Raw genomic sequence first — 18,965 nt, 5'->3', positions numbered from 1 at the left:
TGAGTCGTGATACCCTGGGTCCCACTAGGTCAATGATGTGGCACGAAGTAGCTGCGCCCATACGTGTGGGCAGTTTGAATATGTCGTACACATGATCATGTGGGTTGTTATGCTACATAGAGTGTGTGAACGGATATCTAATACTATGTCATATATGGGGTGAATATTGGGAAAAAATTAACAATAACAACGGATCGATCACCTGGACGGAGTTCCTATTTGTCACTTGTGGGACGCCTGCAAGGAATTAATCAAACATTATTCCATCATCATATCAGGGATGAAGATCAACTGAATCCGGTCAATCCACCATTCGCCCATAGTCGAGTAGCATACTCTAATTTGGCACGCCAAAATTATCTACGACATATTTGATGGTCATAGGGAAAGCAGCATTCTTAATTTTGATCTAACTAAGCAGTATCTCAAATTCTGAATCGGCTTCATCTACTATCTCTGCTATCCATCGGTAACGACTATAGAATTCATCCGGTCGAGGCGTCAGAGCCTCTCGGCGATCCTGGCGGCGGCGTCGGCGAGCTTGTTGACAGCGGCGAGGAGCGCCCTCCGGTGCTCCCTGTCCGCGTCCCAGTTCGCCCTCTGCGCCTCCAGCTGCTCCGCCAGCAAACGGTTGCCCCTCTCCAGCGCCTCCGTCACCTGCCTCCCCATGCTCGTTGTCCCGGCCTCTGCCGTTGGCGTCGCCGTCGCCGTCGCCGTCGCCGTGTCCGTGTCCTCCGCCCCGACTCCGGCGCCGAACGTGGCCTCGCTGTCCTGCTGCGACGTCGAGTTCTTGTCCGACGCCGGCTTCTTGGCGCTCTCCGTCGCCGGATCGGAGCACTCGTGTTGGGACTGGGAGGAGGCCGGCGGCACGTACATTCTCGCTGCGCGCCGACAAAAAACGTGCATACATACACATATGAGTACGTGGCGAGTGGCAAGCACGTGCGTCCGAATGGAAGGGTGGCGGCGCTTACCTTGGATGGGCATGACCATCATCGGCGACGGCGGGTGCTCGTCGGCGTCGTCGGCGAGCTCCATCTCTTCGGCGGAGTCCGGCCTCAGCTGGTTGGCGGCGCCGGCGCCGACGATGGCGTCGTAGACCTCCCGGTCGAACGAGGACGGCAGCTGCCTGGCGCGCCGCTGCTCCCCGCGCATGTCCCAGAACGACTCCCGCTCCGGCGCCGTCGAGTCCGCGTCGCCCGCGGCGAGGGCGGCGGCGTGCTTCTTCTCCCAGGCGACGATCTTCTTGAGGTCCCAGGAGAGGTTGCCCCAGCGCTTGCGGCACTGCATGGGCCCGCGCTCCACGCCGTGCCGCCGGCAGTAGGCCGACACCACCGCCCACTTGAGCCGCACCGGCTGCGCCGCCCGCTGCTCCGTCACGCGCTTCGCCTGGATCAGCACCAAAGTCTCGTGCCGCGTCCACCGCGGCAGCCGCGACCTCGGCGTCGTCACGGCGGCGCCGGCCGGGGAGTCGCCGTTGGCAGACATCATTTCTGCTTAGTCTCGGTCAGGATTCAGGAGAGGATGGGCACGCATCGAGATCGAGAGGCCTCGCCGGGCTGAGATTTATGTACTGATGTGTTTCTTGGCCATTAAGATCGGCATGGCAGAAATTGGCAAGTACTTAACCCTGCACAGCTAGTGCCATCTATATCTCATTGCACTTATCCAAGAAGTTAATAGATTCAGTGCCATTCTACTGCTGGCAGCAGCCCAAAATCAGCAAAAATTAAACTTGCAAAGCAACAAATATGCCACCTCAAACATTACTGAATAATACTGTGCGACAGCTGCATACAGAATAGATCATGGCACCAGCATCAATTAGCATCCACGACCACACAGAGAAATTATGACTGGCATTTCTCGAGCAATAAGACAGACACACAGACAGTAGAGAAAATTATGGCCCTACCTATGTACACTAAATATAGGACATTTCTGCAGTTCAAATAGAGTAATAAATTAGATCTCGCCTTCTTTCATACTTCCTCCGTCCAAAATAAGTGTCTCAACTTTCTACTAGCTCTAGTACAAATTTATACTAAGCTTAAGACAGTTATTTTGGAACGGATAGAGTAATTTTGACAGCAGAACACGGCACTCACCAAATTATGTGTAAATAACCAGGCATCAGGAAAACAAATATGCTGAAATATGAAGAGGGGATTCAGAAGCATGATGCAAGGAACATGTGAATGTCTAAAGATCGGTTAAACCTTCCATCGCTTATATGGATCAGTTGTTCACAAAATATCATGCCATCATGACCAGCATGTCACCACTTAGACAAACTTCCTTTGCTAAATATAATTAGCATCTCCAGCATGTCATCTACCCTGACAAAATGAGAATGTGCTTCTTTTGCTAATAATCATAGGATATCCTGCTTGTCATATACACAGCAGGTATGGCCACATTCATGTCCCCAATACTACATATACTTCTGCTTCCTCCAAAATCCAGAACAGAAGAGCTCCGCTAGTAGAGTCGCTTGCGGCAGTCAGGGGCACCACAGTAGCATGGCAGCTTCACGATTTCACCATCCGCAGAAACAACACTGTTCAGGACATAGCCATAGTCGTAGCAGAGTTCCTGCGAAGCACATATAACAAGTTGGAACTCAGGAGAAGCTATAGGGCTGTAACTGCAGAAATTACAGAGATGCAACAGAAATCAACTCACCTGAAGTGGGAGTATGGTGTCAGCGGCAAAAAGCATCACCTTTGCTAGCTTGACGTCGTGGTGATTGGTTAGGACGCACTGGACAAACAGGTTAGGGTTACAGCTGTGGTTTATGAACCTTGCAAAACTTCCGACAGAGCCAGCATCGATGCAGTACTCCGGTGCCGGTGGTGCCTCAGAATCATTCTCAGCGTGAAGTGATGGCATGTTCATGTCAGACCCTGCCCTTTTCTGTACAAGAATGGGAACAAATCATTTACAACCCTCCATTTTGCAGAGACAAATTAACAAACCGAGCAATGAGGCCATGAAGTGATGTAAGCAAAATGAAAGTTTGAAGTGAAACAATTGGGTACCTCCCGTCCATCTAAACCCTTCATAGTTTGAAGACAATCAATGTCAAATATGTAGTTATTCTGTAGCACACCATCCACTTCTTCGGTCCTCCTCAACACGCCAACGTATTCACAGATTGGAGCCCCCGGGAGGATCGTGTCCCAGGTCCTAACACCCCATCCTTTGGAAGCTGTCTTAAACACCTACATTTGAGTTCAGTTTATTGAGCAACTGCAGCATATAAGAAATAGGAAACATAACAAGAGATATCAAAATTTGGAATCACTAAAATGTGTAGTGTCTTCCTTGAATGAAGACTGGAGAAAATAAGGAATAGGCAGGATAAACAATGGCAGTTGCGTACATAAACCTAGAGGGCCAAAAACTTAAGAATGGATAGAGAATGAGTGATGTTTGGTTAAAATAAACTACTAAAGTTGAGCCTCCGTACTAATAACATGTGATGAATCTACAGAATTTTACTACCACAAATACAACTACACAGAATATACCAAAGCCATCATTCTCAACTACACTTATGTTATACTCCTCCGTCCCAAAGTAAGTGTCTCAAGCTTAGTACAATTTTGTACTAGAGCTGATACAAAGTTGAGACAGTTATTTTGGGACGGAGGGAGTATAATATTGCAGCATTATCAGATTTGAACAGAGTTGCATGTGTGAAAGTTCCTGGCAAGGTAGAAAGGTGAAAACTGGAAACATTAAGGGCCTCTTTGATTCGCAGGGTTCTAAAAATGTGGGAATAGGAAAAATGTACGAATAGGATGGCATGTCCCGTAGTACCCTACAAGATTTGAAAGAATGTTGTACAAAGAGGTTTGAGTGGATGAAAAATTTCCTCCAAAATGTAGTACAAATGGATCCTATGAAAAAATTCCTAAGAATTCCAATTCTACGAATCAAACGACTAGCGCAGAAAAAATTCCTAAGGGCCCAATCCTATAAAATTCCTTTGAATCACAGGAGCCTTAAAAGATTAGAGGCAGTGGAAAATACAAACCTCTAGCCGATGTTGCAGCCCTTGTTGAGATGTTCTATTAACACAGTTTCGGTTGCAGCTGCAGTTAGCACCACACTCAAATACAACTGCTTTGGGCTCCACCAACCTAAAGAAAGATCATTAGCTCACAAAGGAAAAGATGGTCTTGCTTAAGTAAGGAATAACACTAAACTTTACCTGCCAATATTCTTGAATGATACATAAGGCAAATCGGAGCCGTTAAGTTGAGCACATGAACAGTTTTTGTTATTAGCGCAATCCCCTTCACAGTCACAGCCAGCACAATCAGATGGAATCTTTATGCCCTTCGAGATTTTTAGTGATTTGGAGTACACAAAACCTACAGCATTGCCAAACGTAAGGGATCCAAAAGCACATAAAAACTTAGCCACCAAAGAGTACTGCAAATTTTGAAGACTAAAAGAGGACATGGAGACTAACAAAATAGAAAGAACATGGTAGTTAAGCTGATAGAAGAAAACTTCAAAAAATCTGTATATCGTAAAAACTGATGACTATTATTTACAGTTGTTGCGGAGATGCATGAAAAAAAATCTGGTCCTCAATTTAATGGGCCATAATTTAAAAAAATCTTAACCGGTGAGTGCTGCACCAACAGACATTTTGTTGATATCAATGCTGCAAAAGAATGGTGATATCGATGAAGATGTGAGTTAACGAATCACAGACAGGTGGATGAAGTGGCGCCAAGCTTCTGGTATACTAGAGATGCACATGCTAAGGTGGATATGTGGCCATATAACGAAGGATCGGGTCCAGAATGATGATATATGTGATGGAGTTGGGGTAACACCAATTGAAGTGAAGCTTGTCCAACATCGTCTGATATGGTTTGGGCATATACAACGCAGGCCTCCAAAAGCATGAATGCATAGCAGAAGGATAAAGCATGTTGATAATGAGAGGTTGGGGTAGACCAAACATGACATGGGAGTAGTCAGTATCACCAAGAAACTAGTTTGGGACTCAAAGTCATTGTTTGCTGTTGTTTTACTTGCTGGGTGCTATATGATTTCTGTTGAAACTTAAGCACAACAAAAAGAAACCTAAATCATGAATTAGTAATACCAGATGGAGGAACAGGTGGGTCGTCGACCACATTAGTAGCAGGAATTGGAATGTTCTCCTGTCCTCCAGAGATGTCATCACAAACCAACCTATAAAAGGCAGCACATGGTTCCTATTAGGATAAGTAGCAGGGTGGAGAACAAACATTAATAGTTCAGCAGTTAGAGATTCCTCGATTGAAAAACCAAAACTCCATCATAAACATATGAAATCAAGAAAGGAAGAATGGGAAAGCTATCACATACCCAGGTAATTCAGAAATCTTTCTGGGAGCTTCCGCACGAGTGAATCGCACCTGCAGAAACAAACAATTTATGTGGAAAAAGTAAGGCAAAGTACAAAATACAGACAAATGTGTTAAATATCCAGCATCAAGATATAAAAAACAAAAAACAGAGACCAAAAATCTTTAAATCACTTCAACCTGCAGTGAGCATACTGAGAAAAATCAGCCTCGTGGCTGTTTTTTTTTTCTATTCGGCCCCATCTACAGCACCAAAACAACCATTAATTGCATTTTCTTAGACCAGCATCAGCCTTGTAACTAACTTACTGTAGGCATAAACTTGAGCAAATTTTATGACCTTAATTCATCATGTAATTTGTATCTGCATTCAGATAGTACACGGTTGCAGAAGAAACTCTTTAGCGCCACCACAACCTACAGTAGGAATTTAGTTCATGTTTCAAGCATATGTACCTCAGTGGTTGTCAACGACGGCTGACCCTCAAGCCTCTTCAATTTATACTTGTATACAACATGTCCTTGTACTCCCTTCTGTACCCAGTCATCTACAACCTACAGATTGAAAACAAAGGAGAATAAAATTAGTCAAAGGAAGATAACAAAAGTACAGAACTATATTTCCAGTTAAGGGTTTGACTAATTTTCCCATTTCTTATCCTGCTTGTAGTTGAATGCCAAAGGGCGGAGATAGTTAGCCAGCATTCATCAATAAAAGTAACAACTAGTGTGGTAAAGGAAGTAATCAAGCAAAATTAATTCATTTAAATGAAACTACCTCCGTCCATAAATACCAGAATTTCTAGAAAGTACGCAGTCAAACTTTTATAATTTAAGATATATAAATGGCTCAATTGATAAAGGCCAAAAATAGTATCGATGGAAACAGTTCATAATTTTCCACTAACATATACATAAAAAAAGTAACAGTCAAAGATACTTATTGTTGATGTGACATTGTCTAAATGTGATCGGTGTAGGAACAGGGGAGTATTAAGCAGGATAAGTGAAGGATAAGACCTTGTACAAGCCATCATATGTGTAGATTTTGCCAGTGTAGGTAGTCTTATCCACATGACCTCTAATAACTCGTATCAGATTGCCATTATCCTTGCTATTCTGTGACGTGACAAGAAATGAACATACAATATATAAAAAAATTGCTATTGGTACGGATGCATGAGAAAATCAGAAAATTGTAAATTGCTAGGCATGATTCAAGTGAGATAAAGATAAATAGCTTCCAAGATTGTACAGCAACCAAAACTCTAACATATTAGAAGATTCAAGTTCGAAGATGGACAAAGTTATCACTGATAAACAAATTGAGAAACTAATCTGCAATAGCTATGACCATTACAAAGTACAAACAACAAAAGATCTACTTTAATGACATATAACAAATAAGAACCATTAAAACTAACCTTCAATGCCAAATTTCCACGGCTCAGTTGTTGAGAACCAATTTGGCGATGGTTACCGAGTAAATCATTTCCTCCTTGACCGGTATAAATAATTTCATTAGCCTTGTCCAGATCATCTTCATATATCCCTGACATGACGATACAAGTTGCCATGGGGAAAGTAAAGTTCTCGTACTCCTTCTGCATAAATGTCAAAAGTGTTAGCTAACTAAAATACCAACAAAACATTTATATGATGATCTTTTTTGAATCAAATTATGGTTGCTTGTCAAATTGGAAATGAACAGGAGGCAGCTAAAGTAGAATTTAGGAAGGGATTACAATCGCACCAAGCAAATCAATTCAACAGTTGGGAGATCTAAATTGGAAATGTTATGTAGCTTACGGCTATGCAATGTTCGAAAAGGCAGAAAGCATAAGCACACTTAAGTGTTTTTTAGAGTTGGCCAGAATTTAAATTTTTTAATAATATGCACAGGAAAATAGGAAACATAGCACATAAGTAATTGAAATAGCATGTAAAATGCAGTTACCACCATTTCAAACACACATGAGGCTCACACAGCAAGCAAAACTAAAATGCAGTTCAGTTCACACCATAGCAAATACACATGAGGTTCACACAGCAAGCAAAACTAAAATGCAGTTCAGTTCAAATAGGCATTGCCTAATAAAGATCTTGTGGCCCAGATTTGGTCAGAATCTGAAGGAACTAGTTCCCAAACAGACACTAACAATAAGAAAAATGGCATATAGAAATTATTGCGCAAGCAGCCAAGCAAAGTATAAAAACAGCCAAATTCTGGATGTTTTTTTAACTTAATCTAACGCTTAGGGCCAAAGCGAATCGTTTTGCCATCGCTGAGCACTTAAGATGGCATATGAAAAGTAGTCAGCTGGTGACTGTTGTATTCATCAGATCATGAAGAGTAAATACAACTTGTACAACGGTTTGTCACTTATGTTTTGCATACATGAAGAGTAAATACAAAGAAACAGCGGCATACAAAGGCGCTAAGTTTGAATTTGCAGTTTCAGCATTTAACTAAAGAGTCAGACTCCACGTCAAGAGAAAGCTATTTTCTCTCTGATCCTTTTCATTCCTTGACATCAGCAATAATCATACTCCCTGCGTCCCAAATTACTTGTGGGCAATTCTGCAACAAGTAATTTGGGACGGAGAGAGAATGTGGTAGGACAGAAAAACTACGTACATACATGAGTTCTTTGGGACTAACCAAGGTTCAGTCCACAATTAAATGGATAAAAGAGTAAAAACATGATCAGTGTGACAGTTGCTATGGAAATGTTTATTGATGTTACCCTTTCTTGGTATTTCATTCCCATATAGTCAATTCCATTCAGCCAATGGCTGTGAATGCCCAAGACAACCATCTCTGCACGAGAATAAAACTGATCCCCGACGTCGATCCCTGAGAAGGAGGATATCAGGGCATCATACATCCAGAGGGTGATAATGTAAGTATCAAATATGGTGGACATCGAAACTGAAATCATGTTCCTAATAACGTAAATCACAAATTTTCTTCCTGGGATAGAACTAGAAGGACAGACTGACCTGGTATTGGCCCCAACACCTTCTCCGTATAAAGCACAGAGTTGTTTTCTTGCATCTAAGATTTCACGAGTTATGATAAGTTCAGCCTAAATAAGGAACTCAAGTAGGTTTGCACTATTGAAACTAAAAGCAGAGGACAGAACACCTTTGTAATTGCTTTCAAATCAGGCCGCTTTGACGGGCGCTTTTCTTTGGTCTCACCTTCGCCGCCTTTCTTGCCATCCTACATTTACAAAGACAACAAAAGAACTTACAGATCTAACCATTCAACACAATGAACAGGAGTTATAGCACTAAGAGACATGTAGAAATATAATTTGAACTGCACGATAATCCACACCTTATTTTTGGCAGCTCCTTTGGCTTGAATCTCCTGTATCACAGCCTGTGCTCTTTTCTGCTCTTCCTGCACCAAGATAAGCAGAGAGTCAGAGTCAGACAAAACATACAGTAAACTAAAAAGAACCTGAACATACAGAGTTGAGACAAACGAGGCTACCTGGACAAGGTGGAGGTAGTGGCTGTTGAAGGCACGCAAGGTTTCCTTGACCCGCAGCTTGGCACTCTTCCCCGTGCCTAGGGCATCGTCCTCCACAGCAGCAGCTCCGGTGAGATCAGCCGAAGGAACCGGTTCCGGCGCAACCACCGGCATCGGCTTCCTCTCCTTTGGCTCGACCTTGGCGGCCTTCCTGGGCACCTTGGCCGCGACCTGCGGAGACGGGTCCTGGTTCTCCGCATCCCTCTTCTTCTTGGGGCGGCTCCGGCGGCCGGTGGACTGCTTGGGCTCCACAGGCTCCGCGTAGACTGGGACGCGTGGCCTGCTGAGGCAGCGGGCGCTGCGGCGCAGCACGAGCTCCGACTCCGGTGGCGCCAGGATCAGAGGAGTGGCACCGACGAAGAGCGGGTCCGGCACCGGCGCCACCTCCATGACGACAACCGAATCCATCGCATCCATCAGCGGGAGCTCCACAGACACTGCAGCAAAAAAACAGAGTATGGTCAGATACTCTGCTCTCGTCTCCCTTCCTTCGTCAATTTCTTCCACGTGACACCGCTGACCAAAACAAAACATACAGCGCAATCTGCAGCGAAGGGAGCAGGAAATCGCACCCAAAACCCCCACCAAAACCCTCGCCCTGTTGGCCGGAAGCACCAGACTTCCAGTTCCCACCCTAATCGCAGACAAGGAAGAAGAAATAACAGCCGGAGATGGATAATCGGCAGGAAATCGACTGGAAAAGCACACACAAAACCCCCAAAAATGGTGGCCAAAATCCCCCAAAAATTAACGGCGCCATCAGCCTCCAACCTACCACCCCGATAACAGCCACGGACGAAGCGACGACGTCCGGAGACGAACAATCGGCAGGAAATCGCCCGGAAAACCACAAGCAAAACCCCCCAAAATCGACGCCAAAAACCCCCGCCCTGCATAACGAAGAGACCAAACCACACCGACAGGCGGGGCAGCACGAGCGCGAGGCGTACAGACGGAGCAGGCCGAGACGGACTCACCGGTGCCGGCGCGGAGGAGCGAGGCGGCGGCGGAGGAGGGGATGGGCCGGCGGAAACGGAAGAGGGGGAGGAAGCGGAAGGCGATGGTGGGGGAGGAGAGGAGGGAACAGGGGACAGAGAGCAAGCAAAATAGCAAGGGCCAGCTGCCGCTTCGCCTTTTCCGAGGCGAGATTACCGCGGTGCCCCCAATGGTACGGCCAAATTACCCGCCGGTGCCACCCATCAAACCGTGTGGGCCGCACGGGCGGGGCGCGTTTGAAATTTGGGCGGGCGCACCGCGGCGTGCATCGGACGGCCGACGATTCGCCACCCTCGACGCGCGGCCGTCAGATGGGGGTGGGGGCCGGCAGGTTTTGTTTTATTTCGGAAAATATGGCAGGCAGTCAAATCGGTGCGCCAGTGTGGAGGGGTAAATTTCGTGTTTTGAACTTTTAAATCAAGATCTGATCCGTGTATGTAAAAAAAAATAAGATGTAACATTTTTCTACCGTCAAGTCTCGTGATGATAGGGTATAACAACCTACCTTTAAAGTCACTGGTGGTAGAAAAATGGGCTATTTATCACTACACGCGCTGACGATAACAAATGCATCTCTATCGTCAAGGTGTCTATCGATAGGATGCGTGCGTGCAGACTTAAAAATATTTGCTATAGATGTACAACCTTATCATCAAAGATCTTGATGATAAGTTGTTATACCCTATCGACATAAAACTTGATGATAGAAAAAAAAATTCCAAAAAATTTACAGACATGAATCAAATCTCGATTTACTTTTAAAAAAACACAAAATTTAGCGTGCGAAATTTAGCCCATAGGGGCGACCCCGTGAGACCCGTTTCTTTCCTTCTTCGTGCCTCCTGCCAGCCTAGGCAGGCCCATAGGCCACGCTGGTTTCCATTCCTGTTTTGCCTCGCCCCTATGGACTCCTGTGGAAAGTGCAGCTGCTTGCGTGGGTGCTTTGAAATTTTGAAATTTGGGTGGTCATCCCGCTCTCCTCTCCGTCTAGCATGCCCATCTTTCCTTTGTGCGTAAATAAGAGTATCTCTAGTAGACTTCTTAAAAATGGTTAAATCTATAAAATTATGATGTTTTCAATTTCATGGTGTACAAAAACATTCTGAGTAAAATCCGTAAAAATGGTCAAACCCGTAAATATTTTATACGCCCCTGAAAATCTATCCCCACGATGTCTTTATTTACAAATTTGGAGGCATGTCTGAGAGCGAACTAAAAACCGATCAACGATACGCAACAAGAAAATTTTGTCGCGTGCACATGGGCTCCCGTGACCTTCCGCCACGAAACTCGTTGGAGTCTCGCCGGAAACTCAAACAGCTACGTAGAAGCTAGCTACGGCGACGGAGCTAGCTAGCTCCTGAATTGATTCGAGCAGCTACAGCGGCGGAGCTACCTAGCTTAGCTATAGCGACAAGCACTTCGTGCAAGCTGTCCTAACACCGTCGGCTCCGTATTTGGCCACTTCGTGTGTTGCCCATCGGTTTTGTAGGAACGAGCTAGCTGACCATGAACACGACAAGAGAAAGAACAAGATGTGGAAAAAATATAAGCGAATATACGTTTTTAAAGTTTAAATTTAAAGGGCCTGTTCGGCCACACCTAAAACGACCCTTAAAATATGTTTTCTGCATTTCCAATTCTGCGGTTTAAGGGTTGTGTTAGAGATGCTCTAAACAGACTTACATGATACATGTACTATGATTTTACTGCAACGAGCTGATGTGAAAGCATTAACTGCAATTATAAGCCCATTGTGTGCTACAAAATAACAATTAAAGCAACCCAACGAAAGGATCCATTAGGTTTGTTCATGTTCATTTGGGTTCATACGGATAAAAATGATGGCCCAATGCAGAGACTCATTTCCATTTTTGTGTTTGCTTTGTGTCCGTAAGGATCCATTTATGCTTCAAATTGGGTCACACTTGGGTTACACGCGGACACAAAGCGGACATTTTTTGTGCTTGCGTCGTTCGCTTGTGTCTGGCCTGACCCAATTGTCACTCACCCACCCACTCATCTTTCAGTACTTATTAAATTTGTTGGCCCACCTCTCTTTTATTATTTTACTATCACAGTGTTTTCGTTCATTTCCTTTTCGTTGGATGCATCAGCTGATCTATTAAAAAAACAGACATGAACAGACGGGCGATCGATCTAAACGGACAAAAAGCGAACAAAAACGCTTTCCGTTTGAGTCCGCACGTTGGAGTTGCTTTTACAGCTGACATGGCTGGAATCTAGTTAAACATTATACATAGCCAAGGAAGACGACGGAAAGCATTTCCTGTGAATGATAATAGTTGTGGCATGGACTAGTTTTTGCATTAATTTTATTTCATTTCAGAAAACAGGGTAGTCGAAGTTTGAACGGTCCTCTGGCTCTCTATCCATGTCCATGACTCACTTGTGTAAGTGGTATGGTGTAAAAAGTTTAATATTGTATATAATTAGTGGTGTTGTGGAAATATATATTTAAAAATAGCTTTGGGCACGCGCTTCTATAATTTACATGTGGAGGGTAGTATCAATAGTGGGGCTCAATTCAAAAATATAACAGTCGGATAGTTAGGCCACTTCCAATGCATTAGTGCTAAGATGAGATGCTAAACACATTAAATAGTTTAGCAACTAAAATCCATAATGCATAGTTGCTTAGTTTATTATAGCTAAGCCTCCTTATTTAATTTTTTATAATTAAAATTATGCATGCATTTGTACACTTCTTTCATTTAATTGTTTTATCTAGGTTCACGCGCTTAGCATTGTTTCTTTCTAAAGTCACCATACCCATCTCTCTCCTGTTAATTAGCAAACCACATCAGATTTTTTGTCTATGTAGCAGCCTTAGCACATGTACAAAAGTGAAGCATGGGAAGTAGCCTTAAAAGTAGATTAGTCGATGTGTCATGGCGTCAGCATACATGTATTATTCTACTCTCACAAGTTGGCGCGTGAGCATTAACTATAGTTATGAGACAACATTGCACTATAAACAACAAACATGTATTATACTTGTATTTTGTGATTAGGCCACTTTCAATGCATTGGTGTTAAGATGAGGTGCTAGGCACATTAAATAATTTAGAAACTAAATACCTCAATAAATAGTTGCTTAGGTTGTCCGTTATGAAAGTATCATGGGTAGTATCATGCATGACTAGGCAATCTCAATGAGGTGGCATAGAATTAAATAAAGAAAGAGAGGGTTGAATATCATATCATGATAATGTATCATACTAAACGATGTGCTACTATATGTCTTGCATGGTAATAAATGAACTACTCTATAATATTAATATATGATACTACTATGCATTACGGATGTGGTATCATAGACTAGTATCATATGCATGATACTAGTATATGATACTACCCATTACAACCAGTCTTACCATATTGTAGCTAAGCATTCTTATTTAATGCTTTTACAACTAAAGTTGTGCATGCATTGGTGCATTTCTTTCATTTAATTGTTTTACCTAGATTCACGCGTTTAGCATTGTTTTTTCCTTGGTCACCATACTCATCTTTTTTTTATTAATTAGCTTGTCACATCAAGAAATTTACATATGTGGCAGACTTAGCACCTGTACAAGGTGAAGCATTAGGAGTAGCCTTAGTCTTGCAATACAATTGTACTTTCATGAGTTAGCGTGAAAGCATTAACTGCAATTATGAGACATTAGTTATCTACAAACAATGAATATGTACTACGGTTGTAGTATTAGGTTGCTCATAGTGGGAAGTCACATATAGTAGTATCATTCATATGTTAATATTGTATGATACTACATTCATAGTGCATAGTATCATAAACTAGTATCATAGGTGTTCTCATTTATTGACATGCATGACACATAGTAGCATAGCATTTAACATGATATGGTATCTACCTGTGTTACTATAACCCTCTCTCTCTTCTTTAATTACTTGGCACATCATCATGTTTGCTATTCCCAAGACTATGACCCTGTTTCTTCAAAAAGTCATAGGACTTTTTTTAGTCCCAACTAAAAAGTCTTTAGGCCCTGTTTCTTCAAAAAGTCCTAGGACTTTTTTTAGTCCCAACTAAAAAGTCTCTAGTCCCTACCCGTTTCTTTCCAGGGACTAAACATGGACTAGGAGTCATTAAATGACTTGCAAAAAGACCATATTACCCCTGACGGGAACTGCGACGGGAACTGGGAGACCACTGCGCCTCGTCTTCTTCATCGGTGGCCATGGCGGCGGCGGCTGCACAGGCGGCGGCGGCGGCTGGGAAGGGCACGGGCGGCGGCGGCTGGGAAGGGGAGAAGCGGCGGCGGCGGCGGGGAAGAGAACGGGCGGCGGCGGCGGCGGCTGGGAAGGGGAGAAGCGGCGGCGGCGGCGGGGAAGAGAACGGGCGGCGGCGGCGGCGGCTGGGAAGGGGAGAAGCGGCGGCGGCGGCGGGGAAGAGAACGGGCGGCGGCGGCGGCGGCTGGGAAGGGGAGAAGCGGCGGCGGCGGCGGGGAAGAGAAGGGGAGGAGCGAGCGGATGGGAGGAGCGAGCGGATGCGGCGCGGGGTACGGTGGGAAAAAGTCCCTAAAAGTCCCTCCTGGAGGGACTTCTTCAACTAGTCCCAAATGACCACTTTTAGTCCCTAAAAGTCCCTCCTGTTTCTTTCTCATGGGACTTTTAGGGACTTTTTTTAGTCCCTACACCAAAAAGTCCCTGGAAAGAAACACCCCCTTAGTCCCTATCCGTTTCTTTCCAAGGACTAAACATGGACTAAAGGTCATTAAATGACATACAAAAAGACCATGTTACACCTAGTAATATATTAGAAGTTATTAAATGACATGCTAAAAGTAGGGGCATTGTTGGAAAAAGTGTCAAAAAAGTCCCCAAAAGTCCCTCTCATAGGAACTTCTTACTTTAGTCCCAAATACCACCTTTTAGTCCTTAAAAGTCCCTCATGTTTCTTTCACATGGGACTAAAAGGAACTTTTTTTAGTCCCTACACCAAAAAGTCACTGGAAAGAAACACCCCCTATGTTGCTAGCTATGGTACCCCCACTATGACCAGCCTTAGACTAGTCATAGAGTGGAGTAATTTAGATTAGTGTCATGCACATGACACTAGTCTATGAATTCGTGTACAGAAGCAAACAACACTCCTTTCGGATTTTTCTGTGATCTGTTTGGTTTGTGTCCTTACGATTTCAATCCTGCCTGGCCTAAAGAACATCATAACATCATTAGTATGGCCCAAAGGTGAGAATGTGGTTAGCGCGACCGAAATCGAAGGCTTGAGTTGTGGCCGGCCTCACGTGCTAAACTTGTTTCTTCAAATAAAAAAGGTATGACAAAGAATACAGTGGAGTGACGAAACATATTTAATACCCAACACGCCAGGCCACAAACCGAACAAAAAACCTAGGAATCTTGCCTACAGAAAATTGCAACACCTCAGGTTCATGTGAGGCACTCAATTTTGCCAGCCAGGCACCCTGTCCAGGACGCGAACCAAACAACATCTATGTTACCATCTTCGTATCTCTATTATTAAAGCAGGATGTGCCGCCGTGATGGTTCAACCTCCGCGATGGTTCGACCTCCGAGCGATCGATCCCACCTCTCGATCCCACCTCGCAAGAAAGAAAAAAAGCATCGTACCCGCGATGGTTCGACCTCCCAGCGGTCGATTCCACCTCTCGATCCCACCTCGCAAGAAAGAAAAAAAAACATCATACGATCCCACCTTTCCTTCGTTCAACCTCCTCTTCCCACGCCCACGTAAAGAAAAACAGTAAGAAAAAAAAAACTTCGTTCGACCTCCTCCTCCACATAAAGAAAAACTGCACGATCTCCACCTCCTGCACGACCAAGCACCGCCGCCATCCTCACGCGACCGCTCATCGCGCCCTTCCTCTCCGCTTCCTCTACCAATTGGCCATAGCCCACGCTCAGGATGCGTTCAGTATGAAGCTCATCTTCGGATCTTCCCGGCAGCGAACTCGATCTTCCGCAATCTGATGTTTGCGTCCGGAAGTATCAAGCTCACCTCCCGGCAGCGAAGTCAATCTTTCGCAAGGGCATCTCCGTGCTGGTGTGCTCTTTCGCAAGGGCATCCTTTAGGTAATCTTCTATTGCTGCACACCAATGTAACATCACAATTCCGTAGCAACAATAGGAAACAAATGTAATCATTTGATCAAAATATGTGAACTGCAAAGAGCTAGCATGCAGCAGATAAGCAAAAAGCAAAGATCTAGCTTCAGATCGCCTTACCCTGATTAAGATAGTAAAAAACAAAAAACTGCCTTAAAACAAAGTGTTCCTCAAACCTAAATACAGCTAAACCCTGCTAGATATACCGAGCTCCATTATATATCGCCTGAAGGATGACAACGAAATACCGACTAGAGCTCGAAATACACCCCTACAATGTACATCTAGATATGAGGTTCAATATAATGGCTGGGCACCGCCTGTAGGTATATCCAACGAAGTCAATTTGGTATACTCAGGTTCCAGTATAGACAGAACAATACTCAGGTTCCAGTATACTCGGGTTGGACAAAACAATAGCGTCGTTGATATCTGCATCAGACTCTAAAGTCAATTTATACTTTAGACAGTGTAAAGGCTTCATAAAAGGCAATGTACATCCAACGAAGTCAATTTGGTATACTCAGGTTCAAGTATATATGGACATGTTGGACAAAAAAATAGTATCGTTGATATCTGAATCAGACTCACATGTTTTTGGTATACTCTAAAGAATCAACGACGAAGTAAAATTTAAGGTAAAACTTTGACAGTCATGGTATACTCTAAAGAATCAACGACGAAGTAAAATTTAAGGTAGAACTTTGACAGTCATGCCGAATGCAAGGTCACTCACAAATGGCAATTTATTCTACCAGCTAATGCAAGATCAGATGAGAACAAAATAAGACCAAGGTCGGTATATGGATAGAATTCATAAATACCCTTCAAGATTTGATGAATTCATAATGTTGTTGTTTAAACTATTAGGGCAGTATTGTTGCATAACATGTAGAATAGTAACCCGTGTATAAGCATGATCCATGTTTTGTTTTTGTTATTCAAATCACTAACAATCATTCATAAACATTGGTTTCTCTCCCCATTCCGGCACAGTAAGGACACATGTACACACATGACCTATGTTTTGTTTCCGCTATTAAAATGACTGACCACCATACATAAACCCCATTTTCTCCCCTAATTCTATGAAGTACTCCTGACTAAACAGCAAACTGTACAATTTCACATATACAACATTCATTAAAATATCAGATGCAGGTCCATGAAGCAGGAAGAATCAGATAATTCTAAAACCACTCCGAACAAGATATGGTTAAAAATGCAAACATATAGGGCAATGGATTCAATGGTTAGACAGACTCGCAAAAAGGTAGACACGGACTCGCAAAAAGGCAGGCGTACCTGTTTCAACCAACACTCATGATGTTTATGCTCATATTTATCTGGTGAATAGCAACCAAACTCTGATGGGCAATATACCCATATATTGCACTTCAATTTACCTGGCTTGGCATTCCTAGCCTGGTCTAGACATGCTTGACAACAATCAGCAACAGATTCTTTGTGGTGCATTAAGCCCCATTTCACAGCAGCACCACCATAATCGGCATGTAGCTCAGTGTTGCATTGTGGACGCAAAGGTGGACCAGCTATTATTTCTTCTTCTGCAACAAATTATTTGAGACTCAATCTCCAAGAAATTCGAAAGATATTCTGTAACTATAATTCCAACACAATGGGTCGGACTTTGGCACCACAGATAAACGGAGCTTCATGAAACATAATTAACATAGGCAATGGTAGAGAAGCAACCTTCTGGTTCATTCGCAGGTTTGTTATCATGATCGGTGTGTGGGACTTCTGCTGAAATCCACAGACCAATATCCTCCAATAGTGCATGCCAGTTGAACTCCAGGGCTCGCTTTAACAATCCTGTAGATAAGGGTGAAACCAAACCATTACAGTTGAGAATTGTGAAACAAAAGAAAAGGAAAACCTTTAGAAGGACCCAGTATGTACCAAATTATTATGAAGGAATTTGAACACATAGAAGTGAGTATATATATTGTTTAACAGTAAAGCTCAGATACGTGCTTCCTCACTGGAGAGGCCCAAATTTGATGAATTCTGAATAGATGCACCTTTTGCAACTTTTAGCGTCTCAACATGCCATGATTCCAAAGCTTCTGTAATACGTTTGGGAATAGAAACATGAGCACTTCAATTTATCACTAATCAAGACAACAAATAATCCATGAACTCTATATCTAACAGGGGAATTCCCAATAGGGTCGATATTCGTGATAGGACCCCTTTCTTCAGGATAGTATTTCCTGATGATTTTCTCATGTTCGGATGGTGTAATGTAAAAGAAGGGGAATGCTGCTCGATCATTGTCAAAAGCTAAATTTGGTAAAGGTTTCACAAATATATGATTTGGTTCTGCCATCAGTATGTACCCTAGGGAATGGTAGCATGTGTCCATTTTAGTGGCTGGATTTAATCGGAAACAGGCCAACAAAAGTTTTGTAACAGCATAGTTGGAGGTTTAATCTTTAGACTGAGCTTAGGAAGGATAACAATGGCGAACTTATACATACCACAGCACAGGATCTCTGTGAACCAACATGTAATGCTGGATAATAAGTCTCTTCACCACAGTACAAGACTTCTTCCACAGTTTCCTGCCATTTTCACAACCAAAATAAACAATAATTATCAACAAAGGGGAATCTGGTGCTCAACACTTTTTCTGTTACACAAATATAGCAGTCCTGTTCTAGAGTCTGTAGTAACCTACTCCAATTTACCCTCCACAAGTCACTATTTTCTTCTATTGGCCAAGGCAATGCTTATATTTTAGCAGCGAAGCAATAATCATAGCACCCCCAAAACACGGAGACGAACTACAGCCAAGGGTACTCTATGGAGGGAACAAGGAAGGTATAAATTACAACAACGAAAACTAATTCTGCCATGCCCATTTTCTTCTTAATCTCTGGTGCTCATATCCT

The 18,965-nt window shown here is 43.4% G+C and overlaps 3 protein-coding genes across 3 annotated transcripts; all 3 read right to left on the bottom strand.

The window, feature by feature from the left end:
- Window positions 1–247: 247 nt before the first annotated feature.
- Window positions 248–1,682, bottom strand: LOC123440736 (trihelix transcription factor ASR3-like). Its single transcript, XM_045117286.1, has 2 exons — window positions 975–1,682; window positions 248–881 (listed from the first exon to the last, which is right to left on the bottom strand). Exons 1-2 carry the CDS (start codon window positions 1,489–1,491, stop codon window positions 502–504), a joined length of 897 nt encoding a protein of 298 aa, XP_044973221.1. The 5' UTR covers window positions 1,492–1,682; the 3' UTR covers window positions 248–501.
- A 521-nt stretch (window positions 1,683–2,203) lies between these two features.
- On the bottom strand, window positions 2,204–10,045 carry LOC123445308 (histone-lysine N-methyltransferase, H3 lysine-9 specific SUVH4). Its single transcript, XM_045122269.1, has 16 exons — window positions 9,894–10,045; window positions 8,878–9,353; window positions 8,719–8,784; window positions 8,524–8,601; window positions 8,379–8,433; window positions 8,123–8,232; window positions 6,800–6,979; window positions 6,396–6,494; window positions 5,832–5,930; window positions 5,377–5,426; window positions 5,132–5,220; window positions 4,220–4,382; window positions 4,043–4,148; window positions 3,042–3,224; window positions 2,686–2,916; window positions 2,204–2,595 (listed from the first exon to the last, which is right to left on the bottom strand). Exons 2-16 carry the CDS (start codon window positions 9,331–9,333, stop codon window positions 2,482–2,484), a joined length of 2,079 nt encoding a protein of 692 aa, XP_044978204.1. The 5' UTR covers window positions 9,334–9,353; window positions 9,894–10,045; the 3' UTR covers window positions 2,204–2,481.
- A 7,105-nt stretch (window positions 10,046–17,150) lies between these two features.
- On the bottom strand, window positions 17,151–18,400 carry LOC123442085. The gene is made up of 5 exons (XM_045118190.1): window positions 18,262–18,400; window positions 18,042–18,137; window positions 17,764–17,883; window positions 17,353–17,615; window positions 17,151–17,162 (listed from the first exon to the last, which is right to left on the bottom strand). The coding sequence occupies exons 1-5, from the start codon at window positions 18,398–18,400 to the stop codon at window positions 17,151–17,153; spliced, it is 630 nt and encodes a 209-aa protein (XP_044974125.1).
- Window positions 18,401–18,965: the final 565 nt, after the last annotated feature.

This window comes from Hordeum vulgare, chromosome 3H, assembly GCF_904849725.1.
Source record: "Hordeum vulgare subsp. vulgare chromosome 3H, MorexV3_pseudomolecules_assembly, whole genome shotgun sequence".
NCBI lineage: Eukaryota > Viridiplantae > Streptophyta > Magnoliopsida > Poales > Poaceae > Hordeum > Hordeum vulgare.
The sequence above is the reverse complement of the archived record's forward strand: the minus strand, read 5'-3'. Positions and strand labels throughout refer to the sequence as shown.

Coding starts and splice junctions, on each gene's coding strand:
- LOC123440736 (XM_045117286.1), bottom strand. CDS start 1,491: ATGATGTCTGCCAACGGCGACTCCCCGGCCGGCGCCGCCGTGACGACG. Junction 882..974: donor GATGGTCATGCCCATCCAAG/GTAAGCGCCGCC, acceptor GTCGGCGCGCAG/CGAGAATGTACGTGCCGCCG.
- LOC123445308 (XM_045122269.1), bottom strand. CDS start 9,333: ATGGATGCGATGGATTCGGTTGTCGTCATGGAGGTGGCGCCGGTGCCG. Junction 8,602..8,718: donor AAGGAGCTGCCAAAAATAAG/GTGTGGATTATC, acceptor TTGTAAATGTAG/GATGGCAAGAAAGGCGGCGA. Junction 5,931..6,395: donor CATATGATGGCTTGTACAAG/GTCTTATCCTTC, acceptor TTCAATCTGTAG/GTTGTAGATGACTGGGTACA.
- LOC123442085 (XM_045118190.1), bottom strand. CDS start 18,400: ATGGCAGAACCAAATCATATATTTGTGAAACCTTTACCAAATTTAGCT. Junction 18,138..18,261: donor ATACTATCCTGAAGAAAGGG/GTCCTATCACGA, acceptor AACGTATTACAG/AAGCTTTGGAATCATGGCAT. Junction 17,884..18,041: donor CCTCTCCAGTGAGGAAGCAC/GTATCTGAGCTT, acceptor CCTTATCTACAG/GATTGTTAAAGCGAGCCCTG.